Genomic DNA, 24,999 nt, shown 5'->3' on the forward strand with positions numbered 1-24,999 from the left:
CTTTCCTTAGATCACGTGACAAGCAGTGAGTAAATGTAAGTTTCATTTAGCTCTCTGTCATTGCTCTGGTGGTAGATAATGTAGTACAGTTCACAACATGAAATAAAAACCGTTGAAATTTAAGTGCAGAATGACCTCGCCAGGGTTGAAAAATTAAATTTACGAGCCCGACGTCATATACGTGTGATGGACTGTTCAGATTACTTCACCAGTGTGAAAAGAGAATATTACAACAATGTGGCAGGATCGACCATCACCGATTCTTAAGAGCAAGTGAAGAATCACGAGGTGCCAAATATAGTCACTAATATTGCCAAGTCTCAACTCCACTAGCATTATGAAGAACTTCATGGGCAGCTCACAATGTCATCACTGCCTGCTCCAATGAGCCCTCAATGCAGCTTCGCAACCAGATGACAATCTAGTGGGGCAGCTTCAAATCGACTGTAGAGTACACCACTGAAAAATGTAGATGAGTTGCAGACTTATCCTATTCAGCTTGGGATGAAAATTTATTTTAACAAAATTAAAAATGGGTGCAAAAGTATCTTGTTCAAAATGTTAATAAATAGTAAACTATTATGCAATGCTGATCTCAGTAGGCTGCATCTACGTCTGGTCTTGGGTCATACACAACTATAATGTCAGGAGTACCACCAAAATGAAGAGATATCATGGATAATAGAACAATAACTGATAACACAGAGTAATAAATCAGAGAGTGTATTCATAAGGAAAAATTGAATGTATGATTACAGAAGCAAAAACTAAACAGAGGAAATAGGCAAATGTGCAGTTGTGCACTTTCACATGTTTTACACCTTCAGATTTACCACAGGTGATGCATACTGACAAGCTTGTTCATTTTGTCTGTGATTTATCCCATCTTGTTTGATACTGAGATCATGAACAAAATATAGAATGTTGTCACTGACAGTTGCTTTGAAGCTGTTCAGAGAGTCTCTTGTTTTATTGGTGATGTAAGCTGGTATTCACGAAGCAGACAACTATGACTACTTCTACCAAGGCACCAGGAGACATATGACATGGGGGGAGGGGGGGTTAAGATCTGTCACTTACTTGTGACTTAGTAACTAAATTAAATTAGTACTAAAAGCAGATACAATACAGACTTCCAGTAAAATTGGAACCGATTTCGAAAGCACCTGTTGCTTTAGAAAGTTTGCACTTAACAACTGTGTGGACAAGGCATTTCTGCAGTAAACACACTCTCATTTCCATATACATAGCTGAGTAGATAGATTGTTATGTGAAAGGTAAGCATAGGGATAGCTAGTGCACGAAACGACCTTTCTGGAATTAAAAAAGTTTACTTTAGTAACACAGTTTACTTTAGTAACACAGAATTACTCAGAATATTTCGTCAACCTGACAAGCAGGATCAATCAGTCCCACACTCGCAAATCACCATTATGACAACCGAGTTGCCAAAACAATGCCTATGACGTATACTATATCACCCATTGTGTCGATGTCATATGTTTATTTGAAAACATAACTTGTGATTTCAGCAGCATGTATGCAGTCCATGACCTTATTTTATTGTTAAACAGCTTTTTTTACTGTCAAACAGTTTTTTCTAGTTGCAAACCAAGAAACAGAACTTGCCCATGAAAGAGCCGACGCTTTTAGAATCGACGCTCTTAGAACGTCAGTGCTACTCCGTGGAGAAAATTTCCTTGCTGAAGCAGAAATTTGATGAGCGAGTACATGTATTGGTATTAATCCCAATTTGTGTCGTAAGGGAACTGTTTGCAGTAGACAATAGAGTTTGTCAGAAGTTAATTCAGTTCCAACATTGCAAATAGTTAATATTTGGCTCCAAACTGATGTAAAATACTTAAGAATATATTTTCTTAGTACAAAAGGTACAAAATATTTTTTTTTGAACAGTGACTGGTTTACTATTATGGCTATGAACTACGCCCGTAGAATTTTCGTAATGATGTTAGCTGGATGCTTGAACAGCCAAATCTGCACACATTTCATTATTGTCCCATTTTTTTATTTATGAAATCTCATTGCAGAATTGCACTTGCACCACTACAGATTCAGTTAGTTCCGTGAGAGCAAGTAAAGCGTATTTCTAGACTACAGGTGACCAAAGAAATTTCGGCACAGTCGCTACTTAACAATGAGATCATTGGAACCCAGTACTGTGAATTCTAGTAAGTTTGGATATTTTTATTAGCTTCAACAAAATCAATGCATTACTCATGACATTAATGCACTTTAACTAACGAACTAAGCTCTAAATAAACTCTAAGCATTATGACAACAAACTTTTAAATAAATAATAAGTTTTTTCCTTTACATTTTACTTTACCCATGAGAGTCTTGAATACGCTAGTGAAAAGAAGAATGTATTTTCATACCTGGAATTCAACACTATCTGACCCAGACACTATCTTGTGTTGGATTGGATGTCCAGATTTGGTCATAGCAATGAAAATTCATTCTTCTTGCAACTAGTGTAGTCAAGACTTTACAAGGACATATCCATTATTTTGCAACTCTATTGTCATGACAGTAACTTGTGGGTGTGCAACTAATTGTCCGCTGAATTTGCATCACTACTTCTTGTCAACTTCGTGAAATATTCTGAATAATTCACACTAAAGATATCACATTGTCTTAGTAAATTAAACTTTTTAGATTCCAAAAAGATTGCTTCATGTAAAAGTTAGCCCTATTCTCGCATTTCACATTGCACTTTATCTACTCAGCTATGTTTATGGCAATGAAAGAGTGTTTATTGCAGCAACGCCTTGTCCACACAGTTGTTAAGTGCTCACTTTCTAAAACAATAGCTGTTTTCGAAATCACTTCCAATTTTGCTGCGAAAGCTGTATCTTATCACTTCCTTTGACCAATACTTCAATTGAGCTGCTAACTATCACACATACATCGTGAATCTTAAAGTCGCAGTTGTAGTCATAGTTGTCTGCTCCATGAGTATCAACTTACATCAACAGAAAACCGGTGGAAAGTGTCTGAACAAACTCAAAGCAACTATCAGTGACAATAATCTGGACATTTGCCTATTTCTTCTGGTGTGTTTCTGCTTCAATAACCATAAATTCAATTTTTCTCTGTGAATCCACAATCTGATTTATCACTCTGTGGCACTGGTTATTATTCTACTGTCCATAATGTCTCTACATTTTGGTGGTATTCTTGATATTATAGTTGAGTGTGACGCAAGACTGGATGTAGATACAGTCTGCCGAGGTCAATATTGCACATTATCTTACTGTTCGTTGACACTTTGAACAAGATCTTTTTGCACATATTTTTAGTTTTGTTAAAATTAGTTTTCACCCTAAGCTGAAGAGGACAAGTGTGCAACTCATTTGCGTTTTTCAATGGTGTAATCTATTATCAGTTTGAGGCTGCCCTTAGTTCAGCATCTGGTAGCGCAGCGCCAATGAGGGTCGGCAGAAGCAGGCTGTGGATAGCAGTGAGAACCCCGTGGGTTGCCGACGAAGTTCTTCACAATGCTAGTGCAACTGAGACTTGGAAATATTGCTGATGATGTTTGACACCTTGCGATCATTCACTCACTTTCGGGATTGGCAACTTCGATCCAATACCCTACCCTGTAAGCAGGCATAGTGGTCTGCTTTAAGAATACCAAGCAACGACACACAGACAAGGTCACTGGAAAGATTCACAGGAACCATCAGTGACACAGAATTGGATTCTTTACATCATTTATGGACCAAACAAGAAAGGAACATTACAAAAGTAATGAATAGGCTAGTTAATATCCATTATATACATAGACCACAAGGTGAAAAAAGCTCGAAGGAGCAGAATTTCACACATGCATAGTTTAGTTTCTGTGTTGATGAACAATAACTTTCAGCTTCTTCTCTTCTGAATCCTCAAATGACTTAATTACTGTGTGGCATCAAATAATTAGCTAACTGTATTTCTTCTTGCTTCTGTCCGCCAACATAATTCTGCATTCTGCGGGAGTTATGAAATTCTACTTGTTGTGGCACAAGACTGCACATTGACATAGTTGATTTCAAGACACAAAGTGTTTGATAACTTACTGTTTCATCACCTGTGGGTGAAGGTTGATTTCCAATTAGTTTAATTCCCCTGAAATAAGTTTTCATTCCACACTACCCAAGTAATGTTTTATTCATTTTTATTCTGGGGAATTCGTATTGTGACTGAAAATTATATACCTCACTATTTCAGGTGCTGTATGTTGCATGAGCGGGAACTGATATCACGAGCTTTGCTATCCCTGTGCTGAAATTATATAATGCTGGCATTAACAAGTGGAATCAGTGCAAAGATGAGCCGAACCATCAGGCTTTCATGGCACAAAGAAAAACAAAAGCGAGCATCATCCGCAAAACCAAGAGGAACTGCAACAGGTCTCAAATACTACAGGCAGAAGAAGACTTCAAGAAAAACAATTTAAGAGATCTCTACTAGCGACTCAAGAAACAGACTACTTCATACATAGCCCCAACCCTACAACTCAGAGGGCCAGATGGGAAACTCCAAATGAATAACAGGGACTGCACAAAAACCTTCGCAGAATACTTCCAGAAACTCCTCAATGCAGAACAAATGAAAGATACTTGCTTTTGCCGAGCGTGCTGTCAGGAACCAGGACTGTATACCACCCAACAGGGAAAAAATAAAGATCATCAAAGGCCTCAAGAACAGGAAGGCCCCAGGTGAAGATGGTATAGTTGTAGAAATGTGGAAGCACTGCCCAGATCATTCAGGGCATTTGGAGAACAGAGGTCTTGCCAGAGGGAAGGACCTCAGCTGAGATCCATCCACTACACAAGAAAGGATGTAAGACCGACCGTAACAACTACAGAGGCATCTCCTTGTTGCTTATAGCCTACAAGATCTTCTCTAACGCCCTGCAAAATAGTCACCGAACAGCTATACTCCCAACACGGTGAATACCAGGCTGGTTTCCATGCAAGTAGGTCCTGCACAGAACAGATTCAAAACCTCAAGACCAACCTCTTATATAGGAGCCAAGGGCGGGGGGAGGGGGACACCTGGGTTGACATTATGGTAGACTTCCAAAAGGTATATGACTAAATAGATTGACAGACCATCTTCTCTAACCTGTGGGAACTAGGCCTAGATGGGAAGACTACCAGACTGGTCCAAGCTACCCTGAAGAATACCACCTTCAAAGTCAAGTTCAGGGGAGAACTCTCCGAGAGCTTTCCCATCCAGACAGGAGTCAGGAAGGGGGATGGCCCCTCTTGCATCCTCTTCAACTGTGTTCTGGAGAAAATCGTCAGAATGGACTTCCACATTGTCCCCAGAAGCAGGACTGAAGTTGGGTACAAGAAAGATAACCTCAATCTACTCTGACTAGCCTTTGCTGATTATCTCACCCTATTGGCCAACAGCATTAAGGAGGCTACTCACCAACTATAGAGCCTCTACAGTATTGTGGCAAAAACTGGCTTGAGGGCCAACATACAGAAGACTGAGTTCACCACCAATATCGAGCAGGCTTCTTCTACAATCCCACTAGAAAACAATACTATCTGTAAAGTTCCTACAGTCAAGTACTTGGGAGAATGAATCTCAGCATGCGAGAGCAAAACCTTGACCATAGACGCCAGGTGCACCAAGTTCGAGAGGGCCTATCATTTCTGTAAGAACATCTATACCTCCAAGTACCTATCCAAGAACATACACTACAACTTGGAAGTAAAACCCTCTGCACTCTATGCCTCTGAGTGCCTGGGCCCACTCAGGACACTAGAACTTAAAAAAGAGAAGAAGATCCTGAGGAGAATACTAGGACGCATAAGAGAGGAAGGCAGTACCTACAGAATCAGGCACAATAACGAGCTCTACGAACATCAGGAAGACATAGTCACATGTATGAGGAAAAGGCGACTGACCTCCTATGGGCACGACCCGCCTGAATCACTTCAGGCTCACCAACAGGATCCTCACAGTGACAAGTAGGGGAAAAGTATCCAAAGCCAAGTGGATCACCTCTGTTAAATCAGACTTAGAGGAACTGCGGATCCTATTAAAGACAGACAAGAACGGAACTAAATACTGACAGGTCATCCTGCAGGGAGTCTTCCCACTGTTTCCCACAAGCAAGAAGTATACAGGCAACGCCAGACCTAAGTGGACAGGTGAGAGGAAGCAGGCTCACAGCCAGAAGATGAATGGATACTGGGCCAAGAAAAAGTAGAGGACCATAGCTGAGAGTTAAGACGAGCCCCATGGTCCCTAGTAGACCAAAAAGGAGAGAGAGAGAGAGAGAGAGAGAGAGAGAGAGAGAGAGAGAGAAGCACCTGGCATTAACAGCTCTGTTTCATGCTGGAAAGCTTCCAAAATGAGGATTTGTAGTTTAAATTTAATTGAGTGCCTTAAATAAAGATAGGCTGAAAGGAATGTTAGAAAGTAACAGGAGATTACACAGCACAAAAGAACAATTGCATTTAACACCACCCATCTGTGAACCTGTATAAGACAAGCATTTCACTGTACAGCTGCCCTTAGCAAGGCAAAGACTTGGCAATATGGTTGCAAGTATTTGGCAACAATGTGGCTGTGCATTTAGTTCCACATGTAGCCCTGAATTATTCTGTTAAATTCACTTAGCATTCCCTTTCCATTTCAATGACTTTTGCTACATAAACCTCATGTAAGATGAGAGACTGAGATAGAAAATTCAATTTGTGGACTACCAGAATGCTGTATTTCACAAAATCAGCAACTGTTCTTCTCTTTAAATTGCATTATGAGGCTCACGACCAATACTGTGATGAGAGAGACCAGCTCCCAGCAGCATCTCATCAGCCCCGTGGTTCCACACGCCTTGTGATGCACAGACGGCACGAGTTCTCAAATGTAATTGCAGTGCACAGCTGTACCAGCCCTACTTTCCACTTAATTCCACTTAATTTAATGGAGCTGCAAATTTTTAGAAGAAATTCTTTAACACAGTACGATGAAAACATTTACACATTAAATCTTCTCACAAGTTCAATACAGTAAGCTGTGTTAATAGTCACAGATGTCTGCTTTGCTGCGAATACCAAGCTTCTTCAGACGACTCTGAAGAACTTTGACCTGCCATCAATGACATGAATTTAAGTTTTCTTCATCATGTAGGATCCAGATGTCAGGAGAATAGTTACAAAATGAATATAGTTCCTATGAGGTAAATCTGTGCAATAGCAATTAGGCACCCATGTAGATGTTTGCTAACACCAAGCTTAGCAACTTCCTTCTTCTCTGAGTAGCTTCAAAAATGGGAACTTTTGTTGGTGTGAATTTCATTGAATACCTTCAATATCACTTTTGACCAGTGTTAAGTTCTCTACGAATCCATATGTGGACCTCAATATGTGCACTGTGCCAGTGTTGCTATACAGCACGCACTGCAAGATATTCTCACATAGTTTATGACATATATTTACCATACCAAGCCAAAAAACAGCTATAACAACACCACATTTACTCACTACAGCTGGGTGAAAGCATACAAATTCAAAATAAAAATTGTATGAAGAATCACTCCTAAAAAGAAAAGAAAAGACAGATAAAGTATTAACCTTTTCACTGCTACATATGAGCTATTTGGGTTCCATGCTCAGGCTGCATTTGTTACGGATGTACTGTTGCCAAATGCTGAGAGATGGCATTCCGGCTGATACAAAATACTTATCATCTGAATTTTCAAAAACCATCATGCGAAAAAATTTTATTTTTGCTCCTCTTATAGTCCGAGATCTTCACTCGATAAAGAACTGAATTTCTTTCCACTATCCACCATACTTACTGTGCTGCATCAAATTAAGTAAAACATTGTGCAAAATTTAAAGACTCTGCAGATGTAAAAACACATTGTGTAAACTTTGCGTATGGTTGATTTCAGCTCATACATTGCAGTGAATGAAATGTAGAGAAGATATTGGAATTCTATTTAAATATTAGAGCAACAGCATTTTGTTCTCAAGTTATTGGGTTTTATATCCAAAGGACAGTGGTTTGCAACAGACCCATTCACGTCCTTGCACACTGTGAATCGTGGTCATAACAATCGTCGTATCTCAAACAATTCAAAATACTGAAACAAGGTTTTCTGTAAATGATGGCATGCAATGGGGCACAAATGTTGTATGATAAACACTCGAAAGTTTTTTATTCACCAAGATATGGAAGTAACTCTTCTGCAGCAGTGAGACATCAGCGGCTCAGGACACATTCACATGTCCATTGCATTATAGGTAAATCCAAGCCGTGCAAGTATGCACGTCCACAATACTTGGGAAACAGTGTAGCAGGATGTGTACGCCTACAGCAGCAAAAGGGTTAATAACAAAGCTAAACAACATAGTGAGGTACGCCGACTGGATCACAAACTATAAAATCAATTTTGAGCCGTATTCATTTCTCACATATTAGTGTCATACAAAACTCACCACATAAAAATGGGTTGTTTGCCTCTGTTGCTATTGAGCGTGAAATGCAAATCATAGACATTTTTGTGGAGCATCATTCAACAACAGTGACGCACTTTATACTCTCCGAAGCAACGAGCAGTAGCTGATGCAAGGGAACACAGCCATTCCCAGGAGCCAGCAAGTGGGCCCTGCAGAGCCCTGGCAGAAGCAGTGTTCAAAGGCAGACAGTCTGCCAAGAAATCTGTCACAAAATGTCACTGGACTAATTGTTATTACCAATGTGTCAGAAAGTAGCTGTGCTACCATTACACTTAGGACTTCAGCACTGAGATGAAAGGCATTATAAAAATTAAGGCAATGAGTGGTTTCAAAAGCAAGACATCACATTCAGACGATGCACTATTTATCGCTGGACCACGGGTGTAGACAACTTGAACAGAAGACAAGACGAGTTCCTCCAGGAGTTGCAATGGCCTACAATGTTACCTTGTCAAACAGCTTTTCATGATCAACAAAACTGTAATGAGTTGGAAAGCTAAATTCTCTTCTTTTCTCAGTTACTTGTGACAAAGTGAAAAACAATCACAACACGACCCACATTTTCCAAAATTATTTTGTACCTCTAACAGTGCTTCCCCTATCGATATTAATACTTTGTTTATAATTTTAGCATCCAGTTTGTAGGAAGAATTTAACACACTTATTCTTCAGTAGTGTGCGCATTGTGTTTTATAACCTCCTTCATAAGTAGGGCATACGAAAAGCTTCATTCTATTCATCTGGCACATCTGCTTGACCAACAAACACTCAAAACAATTGAAATTCTATGGTTTACCTGATAGGCAAATAGTTAATCAGCTCTATATTTATATTATCAGTGCCGTGTGACTTTTTGTTTCTTGATCACTTTCACAGTTTTCCCACTGTTATAAATCTATATAGTCATTGGTTTTAGTGTTTACTTCTGGTTCTTCTTCATTATCAGTCCATGCACATTTAAAGTACTTTACCATTTTTGAGAAATTATATTTAGTTGTAAAGTATCTCACTCTTGTTTATTCAAGTGCTTCATAATTTTGTATGCTTTGTTTTGTCTTCCATTCTACTTCACCAACATGTCAACCCCAATTTTCCCATTTAATTTTTGATATTTCTTTCTTAACTAAAAAATGTTCAGAAGGTAACCATATGTACAAATTAATTTGTGACACGAACGTAAAATGACTTCATTCCACGGCATTATGAGTTGTCATGCAAAATGATCCACTGAACTAACTAACTAACTAAGCAGATTTACATTTATAACCCTATCTGCAATTCATATTTTTAAGCAATGACTAGGTTTCCAGACATGCCTCCTTTACATATTTTTAGTTCGCTAATATAGTATTTCCTTTTTAGAATATTTCTTTTATACAAGGACTTCCACAAAATTTGATTTCTGATGCACATATAGTAGAGTGTATTAAATTCTCTCACCTTCACTGCTGCCATCTTCTCCCATTATTATTTTCATTGAGGTGAGTATCTGCTGAATAACAGGTGGTGACATTGATGCTGCATAACATGCAGCATGACTGTGCACACGAAGATAACTGATAAGTTTCTGCCAATGAAAATATAGAAATTGTATTACAAAACAGCATTTTCGATTTATGGATTGATGCTTCCTTTCATCATTTTTTACTAATAAAACAGATAATCTCACCTTTGATCCCGCTATATACCCTCCAGCAGAACCAAAACTTTTAGTGAATGTCCCCATGAGAATATCAACATCTTTTGGGTCACAGCCATAGTAATCTAACACCCCTCTTCCTCTTTCTCCCATCGCTCCTATACTGTGTGCTTCATCCAAGTATAAGTAAGCCTAAAAATTGACAATAACATGAACATTTTTGTGAAAAATGTAAAAAGAAAAATATTTCAAAATTCATAATTTTATACCTTGTATTTCTTTTTCAATCTTATGATTTCTGGCAGGTGTACTACTGATCCCTCCATGCTAAAAACTCCTTCCACGACTATCAATATTTTTTTCCATGGTCTGTATGTTCTAGGCTGTCCATAAACAACGGCATCTTCCAGCAACTTTTCCAAATGTTTCACATCTGGGAAAAAAATTAAAATAGTTTGTTTAGAAATAATGAATCAAAGCAAGTCTCAAAGTCAAACTTTTCAGCTCATTTTGATGGATTTGAAGATAATGAGTCACTGAAATATACCAATTTAATCAAAAATTGTATATGGTAGATACATTAAAATAGTTTCCCCACATGACAAGGACTGTACCATGAATTAATGCAAAACTGAACTGCTACTTTCTATTTTGGCCAATATTCTGACAAAGACATAGACTTTTTTGGCTTAAGACTTTTCTTACAGTTTTTTGATTAAATATGATTGCAACTGCTCTGCATGAACTGACTCGCAGCTGTCATATTTATCTTCATCAACATGGAAGTCCCTTTCATTGTGAGGCCTGAATGACATTTCATCCAAACCAACCTTTCTCTATCAATCCCTCTCCCCTCTCCGAAGAAGGCTCTAATAGCTGCGAAAATTGGAACGTTAATTTGACTTCTATATGGACCTACCTGGAGTACTTGGAATTTTGCATCCTGAAGGAACATAATGGCCAGCCATTCTACCTTCTTAAAGTTGCACAAGTTTTTTTCATTGTCACACAAAGATAAGGGACATGAGCACTTTAACAAAATTACCACAGTAATCCACAGCTAATTAATTTGGTAATAAAAATTTCTAGAACGACACACTCGAAGCAAATAGATGGAGGAACAGAGGAGATTTTGGTGTATATGGGGCAAATGGAAATTGCAAGAGATGTTTGCTTGCAAATAAAAGTAAATAAATACATATGGATTGTGAAGGATTTTAGTGCATCTGTCAAGTACTGACGCAGAAAGCAAAAATATCAAGGGAGGTAACTTTCATAAAATTGTTTTCATACAAAAGTATGCACAAAACATATTTTATACTAGCTCAGTGATTTTCGCTACAAAGAAATTTTCCAATAGCAACTTGAACTTCTTAAATTAGGGCAATTTCATCTCAAATCATACAGGTCAAGAGCGAATGTGTAACATCATTATTTCAAAATTATCTGTAGAAGAAAAATTATATATGGAAGGAAACATTCCACGTGGGAAAAATTATATAAAAAAACAAAGATCAGGTGACTTACCGAACAAAAGCGCTGGCAGGTTGATAGACACACAAACAAACACAAACATACACACAAAATTCAAGCTTTCGCAACAAACTGTTGCCTCATCAGGAAAGAGGGAAGGAGAGGGGAAGACGAAAGGAAGTGGGTTTTAAAGGAGAGGGTAAGGAGTCATTCCAATCCCGGGAGCGGAAAGACTTACCTTAGGGGGAAAAAAGGACAGGTATACACTCGCACACACGCACATATCCATCCACACATACAGACACAAGCAGACTTTTGGGGTTCTTCTGTCGGAGGTCCTGGGTTTGAGGAGATGAGGAAGTGGCTCTGGTTATTTGCTTCTGTACCAGGTCGGGAGGGTAGTTGCGGGATGCGAAAGCTGTTTTCAGGTTGTTGGTGTAATGGTTCAGGGATTCCGGACTGGAGCAGATTCGTTTGCCACGAAGACCTAGGCTGTAGGGAAGGGACCGTTTGATGTGGAATGGGTGGCAGCTGTCATAATGGAGGTACTGTTGCTTGTTGGTGGATTTGATGTGGACGGACGTGTGAAGCTGGCCATTGGACAGGTGGAGGTCAACATCAAGGAAAGTGGCATGGGATTTGGAGTAGGACCAGGTGAATCTGATGGAACCAAAGGAGTTGAGGTTGGAGAGGAAATTCTGGAGTTCTTCTTCACTGTGAGTCCAGATCATGAAAATGTCATCAATAAATCTGTACCAAACTTTGGGCTGGCAGGCCTGGGTAACCAAGAAGGCTTCCTCTAAGCGACCCACGAATAGGTTGGCGTACGAGGGGGCCATCCTGGTACCCATGGCTGTTCCATTTAATTGTTGGTATGTCTGGCCTTCGAAAGTGAAGAAGTTGTGGGTCAGGATGAAGCTGGCTAAGGTAATGAGGAAAGAGGTTTTAGTCAGGGTGGCAGGTGATCGGCGTGAAAGGAAGTGCTCCATCGCAGCGAGGCCCTGGACGTGCAGAATATTTGTGTATAAGGAAGTGGCATCAATGGTTACAAGGATGGTTTTCGGGGGGTAACAGACTGGGTAATGATTCGCGGGGTTCGACGAAGTGGTTGGTGTCTTTGATGAAGGATGGGAGACTGCATGTAATGTGTTGAAGGTGTTGATCTACGTAGGCAGAGATACGTTCTGTGGGGGCTTGGTAACCAGCTACAATGGGACGGCCGGGATGATTGGGTTTGTGAATTTTAGGAAGAAGGTAGAAGGTAGGGGTGCGGGGTGTTGGTGGGGTCAGGAGGTTGATGGAGTCAGGTGAAAGGTTTTGTAGGGGGCCTAAGGTTCTGAGGATTCCTTGAAGCTCCGCCTGGATATCAGGAATGGGATTACCTTGGCACACTTTGTAAGTAGTGTTGTCTGAAAGCTGACGCAGTCCCTCAGCCACATACTCCCGACGATCAAGTACCACGGTCGTGGAACCCTTGTCCGCCGGAAGAATGACGATGGATTGGTCAGCCTTCAGATCACGGATAGCCTGAGCTTCAGCAGTGGTGATGTTGGGAGTAGGATTAAGGTTTTTTGAGAAGGATTGAGAGGCAAGGCTGGAAGTCAGAAATTCCTGGGAAGTTTGGAGAGGGTGATTTTGAGGAAGAGGAGGTGGGTCCCACTGTGACGGAGGACGGAACTGTTCCAGACAGGGTTCAATTTGGATAGTGTCTTGGGGAGTTGGATCATTAGGAGTAGGATTAGGATCTTTTTCTTCGTGGCAAAGTGATATTTCCAGCAGAGAGCACGGGTGTAGGACAGTAAATCTTTGACAAGGGCTGTTTGGTTGAATCTGGGAGTGGGGCTGAAGGTGAGGCCTTTGAATAGGACAGAGGTTTCGGATTGGGAGAGAGGTTTGGAGGAGAGGTTAACTACTGAATTAGGGTGTTGTGGTCCCAGATTGTGTTGATTGGAATTTTGAGGTTTTGGGGGGAGTGTAGCTGGAAGTGGGAGATTGAGTAGATGGGAGAGACTGGGTCTGTGTGCAATGAGAGGAGGTTGAGGTTTGCTGGAAAGGTTGTGAAGGGTGAGCGAGTTGCCTTTCCGGAGGTGGGAAACCAGGAGATTGAATAGTTTTTTGAGGTGGAGGGTGGCATGCTGTTCTAATTTGCGGTTGGCCTGTAAGAGGATGCTCTGAACAGCCGGTGTGGATGTGGGAGAGGAAAGACTGAGGACTTTTAATAAGGATAGGAGTTGACGGGTGTGTTCATTGGCTGAGTTGAGGTGTAGGTGAAGGATTAGGTGGGTGACGGCAATGGATTGTTCAGTTTGGAACTGGTATAGGGACTGATGGAAAGAAGGGTTACAGCCAGAGATGGGAACTTTAAGTGTGAGGCCTTTGGGGGTAATGCCAAATGCCAGACAAGCTTGAGAAAATAAAATATGGGAGTGTAATCTGGCTAGGGCGAAGGCATATTTGCGGAGGGAATGTAAATAAAACTTAATGGGGTCGTTGTGGGGATGGTGTGAGGGTGACATGGTATTAGAAGGTGGAAAGTGCAACGTGAGGCTGAAATGAAAATGAAAATAAAAATATATGGGGAGAGATAAAGGTGAACTGGAAAGCAACTGGAGATCTGGTGTGAAAAAAGGTGAAAAAGTGTTGGATATAGCTGGGCTTGTTGATCCTGTGGTGAACTTGGGTTGGTAGACAACGATGCGCACAAAGGTTAGGTGGTTGTGTTGCCGCCAAAACACGTTAAAAGGTGGAGCAATTCGGGAAAATTTCGAAAAAACTGCGTGCAAATGTATTAAAAGGAGTGGTTTTGTGGTGGCAGATTGTGAAAATGAGGCTAACAATTGTCTGACGAAGAAATAATGACATTAAAACCTGTGGGAAGCAGCTGAAAAAGATCAGTGATGTGGGAAAAACGGAAACGGAAAAAAAAGGCGAAACTTATTAGAACTAGCCGAAAAGGCTGTTTAATAGCTGAAAGGAACTGTTTGTGAACTGGAAACCGTGGATTTTATAGCAGCGGTAGTGTTGAAAGCGGAAAAAAAATTTTTGGTTATGGTTTAGAAGTGGGTTACGTATTATTGAGTATATATAGGCGGGATAAAATTGTATGGTAGATTCGGTAAAGAGGAGGAGGTGAATACAAAGTGAAACTACTTGCAAAAACATAAAGAGAAAATAAGATGACAGGAAAGATTTCGAAATGCAACAGTGACAATAACAAACGTAATTGTTGGGTTCAAATCAAATTAGCAACAAACTGTCCATTCGCATGAATGGACACAGGCAGACAGCGTTTGTTGGTAATGAGGATCACCCTGTGGCTCAACATGCCTTGGTGCACGGCCAGCACATCTTGGCGCAGTGTTACACCGTCCGGGTTATCTGGATACTTCCCACTAACACCAACCTGTCCGAACTCCGGAGATGGGAACTTGCCCTTCAGTATATCCTCTCTTCTCGTTATCCGCCAGGCCTCAATCTCCGCTAATTTCTAATTTCAATTTGCCGCCGCTCATACCTCACCTGTCTTTCAACAACATCTTTGCCTCTGTACTTCCGCCTCGACTGACATCTCTGCCCAAACTCTTTGCCTTTACAAATGTCTGCTTGTGTCTGTGTATGTCCGGATGGATATGCGTGTGTGTGCGCGCGAGTGTGTACCTGTCCTTTTCTTCCTCTAAGGTAAGTATTTCCGCTCCCGGGATTGGAATGACTCCTTACCCTCTCCCTTAAAACCCACATCCTTTCGTCTTTCCCTCTCCTTCCCTCTTTCCTGGTGAAGCAACTGTTTGTTGCGAAAGCTTGAATTTTGTGTGTATGTTTGTGTTTGTTTGTGTGTCTATCGACCTGCCAGCACTTTCGTTTGGTAAGTCACATCATCTTTGTTTTTAGATACATTTTTCCCACGTTTCCACAAGAAACCTCTCAAAAACTAAAATATTTTGGTTTTCCAGTGATTTTTTTTAAAACTTATAGAACTATCTAAATGAGGGTCTTTGTGAAAGTGTCATAAAAAAGGAAAAATTTTAAAAAATAAAAAAACTAGAAGCGACAGCACATGTCTGGTGTTTTATCCATTTTGGTTATAAGGAGTAGAATTTTGAGAGACCAAATTTTAAATTTGGGTTCTCCTTTCCTTAAGAAGATATGTTTCTTGCTTCTCTTACTGATCTTGTCATATGTCTCGGTATCTTTTTAACTTTTTCACCATAACATCAGCCTGATTACGACTTTTCTGGCTGCAGTGTAAGTCCTCACTTACGGAATAGTCCAGAGCAATATTAAGCATATCATCTCGCAATGGATGCCCGCAGTAGGAATCTGGGTGTGTCAATTTTCCATTCTTTATTTTCGAGCTTTTGAAATTAAATAATGTGAGGAAGTTTATATGTATTTCTGTATCTGCTTCTTGGAGTAGCTACCTGGTCTCAGTGTCCGTGAATGTACTTTCTCAGTATGGGTGGGTGCCTAGGCAGCAATGTTTAGGTTTTGAAAACATACATCACACTGGGTGCACATGTCTCTATCTTCAAGTTCTGCGCCAGGTGCATCTACATTATACACTTCACAAAGTTCTGAAGATGTTGCTTGTTTCAGGTTGTTCTACTTTTCTTTGTACATACCATTTTCTTCTTGTGCTTCTTATCTTGGCTGTGTGTTTAGGTGGATGTATTAGGGATCACAACAGAAGTGCTACCATCATTCAGGTGGGTTATCACTAAATTTCTTGTATAAGTGAGTATAGCAATTCCTGCACAATGCATGTGATGGTAACACAGTTACTTGAGGACAAAGACATTTCTACAATGCCTCTGACACATTCCCAACAATTGTGAAGTGTTTTTCACTTTTCTTAAACACCACCTTCTTGTGTCTTTTTTCACAGTCCAGAAACCTCACTCTTTCATTACTGTATTTCCTCACGGACACTGTACCAAACAAAAAGTTCAAATCAAACATAGCACCCTTTGCAGAATAATGCATGTGCAAGTTCTCACTTATTTGTTGTAAACAGAAAAAAGCTGGAAACAGTGTTGCTACATACATATTTTACACTAGAAATTCAATGATGCGAAATACGCAGAATGTTGAAAAATTTCTAACATTTTATTCAGAAAAATACTGCCCACTTTGATTACAGTAACTACTAACATATGAAACAAACAATATGGAAATGAAGTCCCATGCTTCTTGACAGAGCATAGGGGAATGATGCAGGGGACCCGCACCACGATACTCAGCAAGGTCCTAATGGAGGTGGTTTATTTATGTTGAAAGGAAGCCCATATGTGAGTGAGTGAGTGAGAGAGAACTAAATTTGAACACATAATGAGGGAGCTTTAAAGCAAAGGCATTCATGGTGATGAATTGACATGTCTTCTATGATTTGAGATAAAATTGCCCATTATGACTTAGGAAACTACTAAATAAGAAGTAGAACTATTTAAGTTATACAAAAGAAATTCCAGGACATAATAATGACACTATTATATAGTTGCTACTCACTGTATAGCAGAGATGATGAGTTGCAGATAGGCACAACAAAACGACTGTCAAACAAAGCTTTCAACCAAACAGGCCTTTGTCAGAAAACACACACACACACACACACACACACACACACACACACACACAAGAGCACAGTCTCTGCTTGCCAAGGCCAGACTAGTCACATTTACAATTTAAATTTATTTGAGACAAGGTAATGACAGTATAAAGGCTACAGTACACAACCATATTCTCAAATGAGTACGGTCATTTGATTAAAATATAAAGCATTAAAAAGCATCCTGATGCCAAAGGCGCTTGGATACTTCCAAGTACAAAGTTGTGGATAATTAGAAACCCACTACTAGTTCCATTGTGATGGATTGCAGTTCCAAGTTTACATAGACACTTCACTGAATATTTCGTATTTCTGTATCACCTAATACTTGGTATTGTAAAACCAACAAAAACTGCTGAACTGGGCAGTTAACCTGACTCTCAGACAGAGGAGTTGCACAGAAATTAAAATCTCAAAATTACATAATATAATGCCGGATATACTGCAAGACTCTATCTTAACAAAAGACAGGGAATCGTTTTACGTACTGTTGTGTCTGAAGACTCTGATGGTGGCACCAGAAAGACGTAAACCCAAAATAAGAGATGCATGGTTTTTCTCATCACTGAGCACCAAACATCCTTTTGATACAATACTGGGTAAATTAAGAGCATTAGTTGCAAAGCCCATCCCAAAAACAATGGCATCTTCTACTCTGAGAAACCTGGCTGTTGTCTGCTCCAGTTCCACGAGCAATGGTGTTGTACCTGTAACAGATGGTGATCATTAATAAACACAAAATCAACAGAGTACCTTTGAGAAAATAATTTTCAGCATACTTTCTACAGTCTTACTACGAAAATAGGTGAATGTGCCAGATGTAACACAATGGTTCTAATATTTTGAGTATTTACAATGATTAATCAATATAGTACTTTTTCTCTTAGACATTATGAAAAATTTGTAGAGATTTACAAGGCAGGTCAAGTATTGTTACCTAAAATGGCCAAGACTAAATTAAGATGAAGGTAGTGAATTGACAATACTTGGTATTAAACTATGTTGTAGCAACAAGAAAGAGTTCTATCTAATTCAAAGTACAAGCTGTGATCAAAAGTAGATACTCATTATCACCAGTACTGAGGTGTAAACTAGCTCGCATCCATAGCAGAATACTACACATGCACCCCGAGAAACGCTAAATGATCTAGAATGAATAGGCAGCCAGACCAGATACGAGATTTCCTAGCTAGAAACATGCAAAGCAAAAAGCTTTAAAAAAATGAATTTTCAGGACCAACTGATTAAAAGACTCGGCCCTTCAATCCGAGTAGGCCATTTAAACATGGAAGGCATTAGCCGAGCTAAAAGCAAGTACCTATCTAAACTCCTTGTAGATAATGATATTGACAAAGTTCTAATCCAGGAAACCCATGCTCCAACTGAGGAAGGCCTGCGTGAAAGAGGTAGGATCCATGGCTAAAATCTTACGGGTGCTACACATCACAGTATGTATGGTGTTTCCACCTATGTGAGGAGCAATGTCGAGCATGCTCGTCTCATTTCCACAAATACAGAAAACAACATCCATTATGTCTCTACACAAGTAGAGGAGACCTTTAGAAATAATATTTACAAGCCACCAAATGTGCTGTGGCCACTGGATATTCTGCCAATTACTGACCACCCACTGATTTATGCTGGAGGTTTTAATAGTCACCATGGTCACTGTAAGTATGCACGCGACGGCGAGTTTGGTATTGCGCTCAGTGATTGGGCTGAAAACGAAAATCTGTACCTGGTTTATGATGCCAAGGATTTAGGAACGTTCAGATTAGCCACTTGGCGAAGAGATTACAACATGGATCTCTGCTTTGTGTCCCAGGACTGCAGAGGGCACCCAGTGCCTATATCCAGAGAAGTCATATCTAATTTCCCACACAGCCAGCACAGGCTAGTAATCCTCAATATGGGGTTCTGTGTCCCAATAGAAATCTATCCCATAACCCAGATGGGACTTCCACAGGGCTGAGTGGTGGAGTTTGGCTGACCACCTACATAAATACATCTGTTTTATTCCACCAAAACGTAAAAACTACGCTCAATTCGTCTGAGCTGTTCTTACTGCTGGTAAGAAGTTTATCCCTCGTTGGTACAGAAAGGAATACATTGTGAACAACTTTATTAACTGTACAGCAAAACTGGCAACAGTGATATTGCAGACGAGCTCCTCCAAAGTCTTGACGCTGCTAGAAGAGTAAAAGGTGTGAGATGGTAGAAAATGTAAAATTCAGACATTCACGTAGAAACGCATGGAGACTTCAGCGTAAGCTTGGTAGAGTCTCCAATAAATCGGGGGGCAGAAACCATGTATTTCAGATAGCCACATCGCTAGCCTTATAGCTGAAATACCAGATCATCCCATGACAAACAACATACTTCCAAGTAAAACAAGAACTCACATCTCTAAAAGCTCAGAGCCCAAACAAATCCAATTTCTCTTCACCATTTACACTGACTGAACTAGATGAGGCCTTGAAAAAAAATTAACCATGATAAAGCACCTTGTCTGGATAATATACACCCAGAATTTCTGATCAACATGGGTAATGGTGGGAAAAAATGGCTGGTCCATTTCTCCAACATCCTAGATAGTAGATCACTGCCAAACGATCTAAAGAGAACAAAAATAGTGGCAATTTTGAAACCAGGTATACCAGATGACCACCCTCAAAAGTTTCAGACCAATTTCCATTCTGAGCTGTATTTATAAACTCTTGGAGCAGCTCCTCTACACTAGAATTAGTGGCTTCATTCTCGAATATATCTCAGCTGAGCAAGGGAGTTTCAGGCCACAGAGAAGTTACGGCGACCAGGTACTGACCCTAACAACTTTCATAGAGGCTGGTTTCCAAAAAAACGTGAAGACATCTATCATGTTCATAGACCTAACCACGGCATATGATACAAGTCTGGTGAGAAGGGATAGTATACAAATTACTAAAAACAATCTGATGACAAAAAACTGTAACCCTCATCAACACCATGATAAACAATAGATATTTCCATGTTTACTTGGGAGAAAATGTGAGCAAGGAGAGGAAATTAAGTAATGATCTACCACAGGGCTCCGTCTTAGCCCCTCTATTATTCAACTTAATCTTCGATCTCCCCAATACCAGGTCAACAAAATTCTATTATGCAGACAATATCGCTCTTGTCCATATAACCCAGGACCTTGGACAAGCGGAGACAATTCTCCCAGATGATATAGCCATTATGAGCGCCTATTTTAGAAAGTGGTGACTTAAACCCAGTACAAGTAAACCTGAAGTATGTGAATTCCATCTGACAAACAAACAAATTAATGCGAAGCTCAGAGTGAAACTTAATGGAAACTCCCTTTGCCATACCAAGTACCGTAAGTGCTTTGGTGTCACCCTTGACTGCTCCCTTTCATATAAAAAACATCTTGAATATACTGCTGCCAAGATAAGTCGTAACAATATTATTCAAAAATTGTGTGAAATGACATGGGGAGCTTCAGCAGATAAGTTTTGCAAATCCTCCATTGCGCTGGTCTTCTCATCAGCTGAGAAGTGTATGGCTAAACAGCTGCCACACCAACTTTATCAGTGTCCAGTTGAACCACACTAAGCAGTTAATAAATGGGGCAATCTGACCAACACCGATTTATTGGATTCCTCTGCTGAGCAACATCGATCCATCTGCAATCTGCAGAAGCGAGGCCTTGCTTAAGAAATACCACAAGCTAAAGGAGAACCTGGAATCACCCAAACACGAAGACATACCACGTTTACGACGAAATAGACTCGGTTCAATAACCCCACCATTTCGACAAGCAAAACAGCTAGATGCCAGTGATACCACGATGAAAGGCCTGTGGGACCAGAGCTGTCTACTTATTGAAAATTCTGAACAGCTTGAGTGGTTCTGAAAGTATAACTATGATACTGCTGGCACAAAACTCAACAGGAAACCGTGGGTCAAATTTAACAGTGCTCACCCTGGGCATGGTTGATGTGCAGACGCTCTTTACAAATGGCGTGCAACACAGTCTCCAGTTTGTGACTGTGGGGTTCCGAACCAGACTATCAGTCACATTAGGAATGAATACCCCCTGTGTTCCTACCAGAGGAGTTGGAATGACCTCATGAAAGCTGATGATATGGCTCTTATATGGATTAGGAACCTAGATATTGACATTTAGTTAGCTTTATATGTAGTTTTGTATGTTCATATTCCTGTTATATATATATTATTTCTAATGCCATATACCTGTAATTTTAAACTGCATGTGAGCCATAAAAATAAATAATAATAAAATCACCAGTGCTATGACCTTCCAGGATTATCAAAACTGTGAAACACATGTACTGTATATCAAAAGTAAAATAGGAAAGAAGCAACAGAAAATGAGATCTGGAGCAGTGATAGTAGTACAAATAGTTAGGTAAATGACACTGTTACCAGATAATAGTTGTGACAGAAATGATGACATACTGAAATCAATGACCACCATATTCAATGATTATTTTCTCACAATGTAAATAAATATTGCACGTGCCAACAAAGAACTACATACAGTTGTATTAGCTTTAATCAAGCAGACTTTGTTTGCACATCCAACCAGTTTAAAACTACAATTACTAACAAAATTAGCGAATATTATGACAACAGTAAAAATGGATACAGTAATTTTTTGGCTACAATACTGTTTCTAATGTAATAAACTGATATGCTCACTCTGGATCTTTCTTCATTAACTACTTTTCAGACCACCTTTCATAAAAGACCTGTTACAGGAAAAAGATAATTTGATCTAAAATATAAATAAAAGAGAAAGAAAGAAAGAGAGAGAGAAGAAGAAGAAGCGTCCTAGCAGAGCTTAACAACAAAAATCTTTTTTACTGGCACGTTCCATGACCTTGCCACAGCTTTTGACTTTGTGAGTCATAAAATTTTACTCTGAAAAGTAAAATGTTGCATTAAAGGCATCCAACTAGCATGGAGGCAGTCTTCTTTCATAATAAAAAGCTTAAACGTGCACTCACTAGTTGCATTTCTGAACTGAACTAAACTCAGAAACGAATAACCATAAAATATGGAGTCTCACAACGATTAATACTGGGATTATTCCCATTCTTAACAAACATAAGCCACTTCTTGATGACCTGTACAGACTGTTCAAAAACTGTCACACTTACTGATTATCCAGGCTTTCTAATGAATGGCCCGCATGATAGCTCAATAGGTCTACAACTGGGTCACAGTAAGGGCCTATCACACAGATTCACTCTCCCCACAATATCAAAAAAGCGGAAATAACCTAATGGACTGTTTGCCGATGATGCTGTAGTCTACAGGAAAGTAGTATCATACGAAAGTTGTGAACAAATCAACTAGGATTTGCAGAAAATAAATGTGTGTTGTAATGACTGGCAGTTATCTCTCAATATTAGTAAGTGTAACCTACTGTGTATAACAAGGCGAAAATCCCCATTAATGTACGAGTAAAAAATAAATGCTCAGTCTTTGGAAGCAATAACGTCCGTCAAGTATCTGGGTGTGGCTATTCGAAATGATCTCAAATGGAATGATCAGTTTACACGAGTAACGGGTAAGGCGAACTCTAGATTGCGGTTTATTGGTAGAATCCTGAAGCGATGCTGTCGTTCAACAAAGGAAATAGCTTACAATAAGTTAGTTTGTCCAGTCTTGGAGTATTGTTCGTCTCTATGGGACCCTTACCAGTTGGGTCTGATTCAACAGATTGAGAAGGTCCAAAGAAGAGCGGCAAGATTCGTAACTGGTACATTTAGCCATCTCGAGAGCATTACAAATCTCACAGAAAGTTTGAAGTGGGACACACTTGCAGATAGATGGCGTGCTAAACAGAAGGGGCTGCTCACTAAATTCCGAAATCAAATCTTCACCGAGGATGCAGAGCATATATAATTACCACCAACTTTCAAATTGCACAATGATCACCATTCAAAGATAAGGGAAATAAGAGCTTGTACTGAGGCGTTCAGACAGTCGTTTTTCCCTCGCGCGATCCGGGAGTGGAACAGAGAGAGGGTGAGGGGGGATGGGGAGAGGGTGGAGGGGGGATGGGGAGAGGGTGGAGGGGTAGAGGGGGGAGGGGCAGAGGGGGAGAGGTGGAGGGGGGTGGGTGGAGGGGGAGACGGGGGGAGGGGTAGAGGGGGTAGAGGGGGGAGAGGAGGGGGAGAGGAGGGGGAGAGAGGGGGGGAGAGAGGGGGGGAGAGAGGGGGGGAGAGAGGGGGAGAGAGAGGGGGAGAGAGAGGGGGAGAGAGGGGGAGAGAGGGGGAGAGAGAAGGGGGTAGAGAAGGGGGTAGAGAAGGGGGGAGAGGAGGGGGGAGGGGGAAGATGACTTTGGCGCGAACTGTGCCCTCCACCACACACCGCTTGGTGGCTAGCGGAGTATATATGTAGATGTAGATGTAGATGTAGAAACACACATATACTTTAATAATGATAAATTAAATGAAATGCAATGTAAATGTCTACACCTACATATTTATTCTAAATGCTGGTCTAACAGTGCATGGTAGACAATGCGCTATCCAGATACATTACATCTGTGCATGTAGGTGACTAACGGATGTGCACAAACAGTGTGGTCAAGAGAGCAAATAACCCAATTACACTCCTGGAAATGGAAAAAAGAACACATTGACACCGGTGTGTCAGACCCACCATACTTGCTCCGGACACTGCGAGAGGGCTGTACAAGCAATGATCACACGCACGGTACAGCGGACACACCAGGAACCGCGGTGTTGGCCGTCGAATGGCGCTAGCTGCGCAGCATTTGTGCACCGCCGCCGTCAGTGTCAGCCAGTTTGCCGTGGCATACGGAGCTCCATCGAAGTCTTTAACACTGGTAGCATGCCGCGACAGCGTGGACGTGAACCATATGTGCAGTTGACGGACTTTGAGCGAGGGCGTATAGTGGGCATGCGGGAGGCCGGGTGGACGTACCGCCGAATTGTTCAACATGTGGGGCGTGAGGTCTCCACAGTACATCGATGTTGTCGCCAGTGGTCGGCGGAAGGTGCACGTGCACGTCGACCTGGGACCGGACCGCAGCGACGCACGGATGCACGCCAAGACCGTAGGATCCTACGCAGTGCCGTAGGGGACCGCACCACCACTTCCCAGCAAATTAGGGACACTGTTGCTCCTGGGGTATCGGCGAGGACCATTCGCAACCATCTCCATGAAGCTGGGCTACGGTCCCGCACACCGTTACGCCGTCTTCCGCTCACGCCCCAACATCGTGCAGCCCGCCTCCAGTGGTGTCGCGACAGGCGTGAATGGAGGGACGAATGGAGACGTGTCGTCTTCAGCGATGAGAGTCGCTTCTGCCTTGGTGCCAATGATGGTCGTATGCGTGTTTGGCGCCGTGCAGGTGAGCGCCACAATCAGGACTGCATACGACCGAGGCACACAGGGCCAACACCCGGCATCATGGTGTGGGGAGCGATCTCCAACACTGGCCGTACACCACTGGTGATCGTCGAGGGGACACTGAATAGTGCACGGTACATCCAAACCGTCATCGAACCCATCGTTCTACCATTCCTAGACCGGCAAGGGAACTTGCTGTTCCAACAGGACAATGCACGTCCGCATGTATCCCGTGCCACCCAACGTGCTCTAGAAGGTGTAAGTCAACTACCCTGGCCAGCAAGATCTCCGGATCTGTCCCCCATTGAGCATGTTTGGGACTGGATGAAGCGTCGTCTCACGCGGTCTGCACGTCCAGCACGAACGCTGGTCCAACTGAGGCGCCAGGTGGAAAT

The 24,999-nt window shown here is 41.1% G+C and overlaps 1 protein-coding gene across 2 annotated transcripts in view; it reads right to left on the reverse strand.

Moving 5' to 3' along the window:
- LOC124620375 (serine palmitoyltransferase 2) overlaps positions 1–24,999 on the reverse strand; it is a 153,926-nt gene that overhangs the window by 35,797 nt on the left and 93,130 nt on the right. For both annotated transcript variants that reach the window (XM_047147049.1, XM_047147047.1), the window contains exons 6-9: positions 17,698–17,916; positions 10,404–10,567; positions 10,165–10,326; positions 9,936–10,062 (exon numbers count right to left, since the gene is read on the reverse strand). In XM_047147049.1, coding sequence (XP_047003005.1) covers positions 9,936–10,062; positions 10,165–10,326; positions 10,404–10,567; positions 17,698–17,916 — 672 coding nt within the window. The remainder of the gene's footprint in view (positions 1–9,935; positions 10,063–10,164; positions 10,327–10,403; positions 10,568–17,697; positions 17,917–24,999) is intronic.

Source organism: Schistocerca americana, chromosome 6 (assembly GCF_021461395.2).
Source record: "Schistocerca americana isolate TAMUIC-IGC-003095 chromosome 6, iqSchAmer2.1, whole genome shotgun sequence".
In the NCBI taxonomy this organism is placed as follows: domain Eukaryota; kingdom Metazoa; phylum Arthropoda; class Insecta; order Orthoptera; family Acrididae; genus Schistocerca; species Schistocerca americana.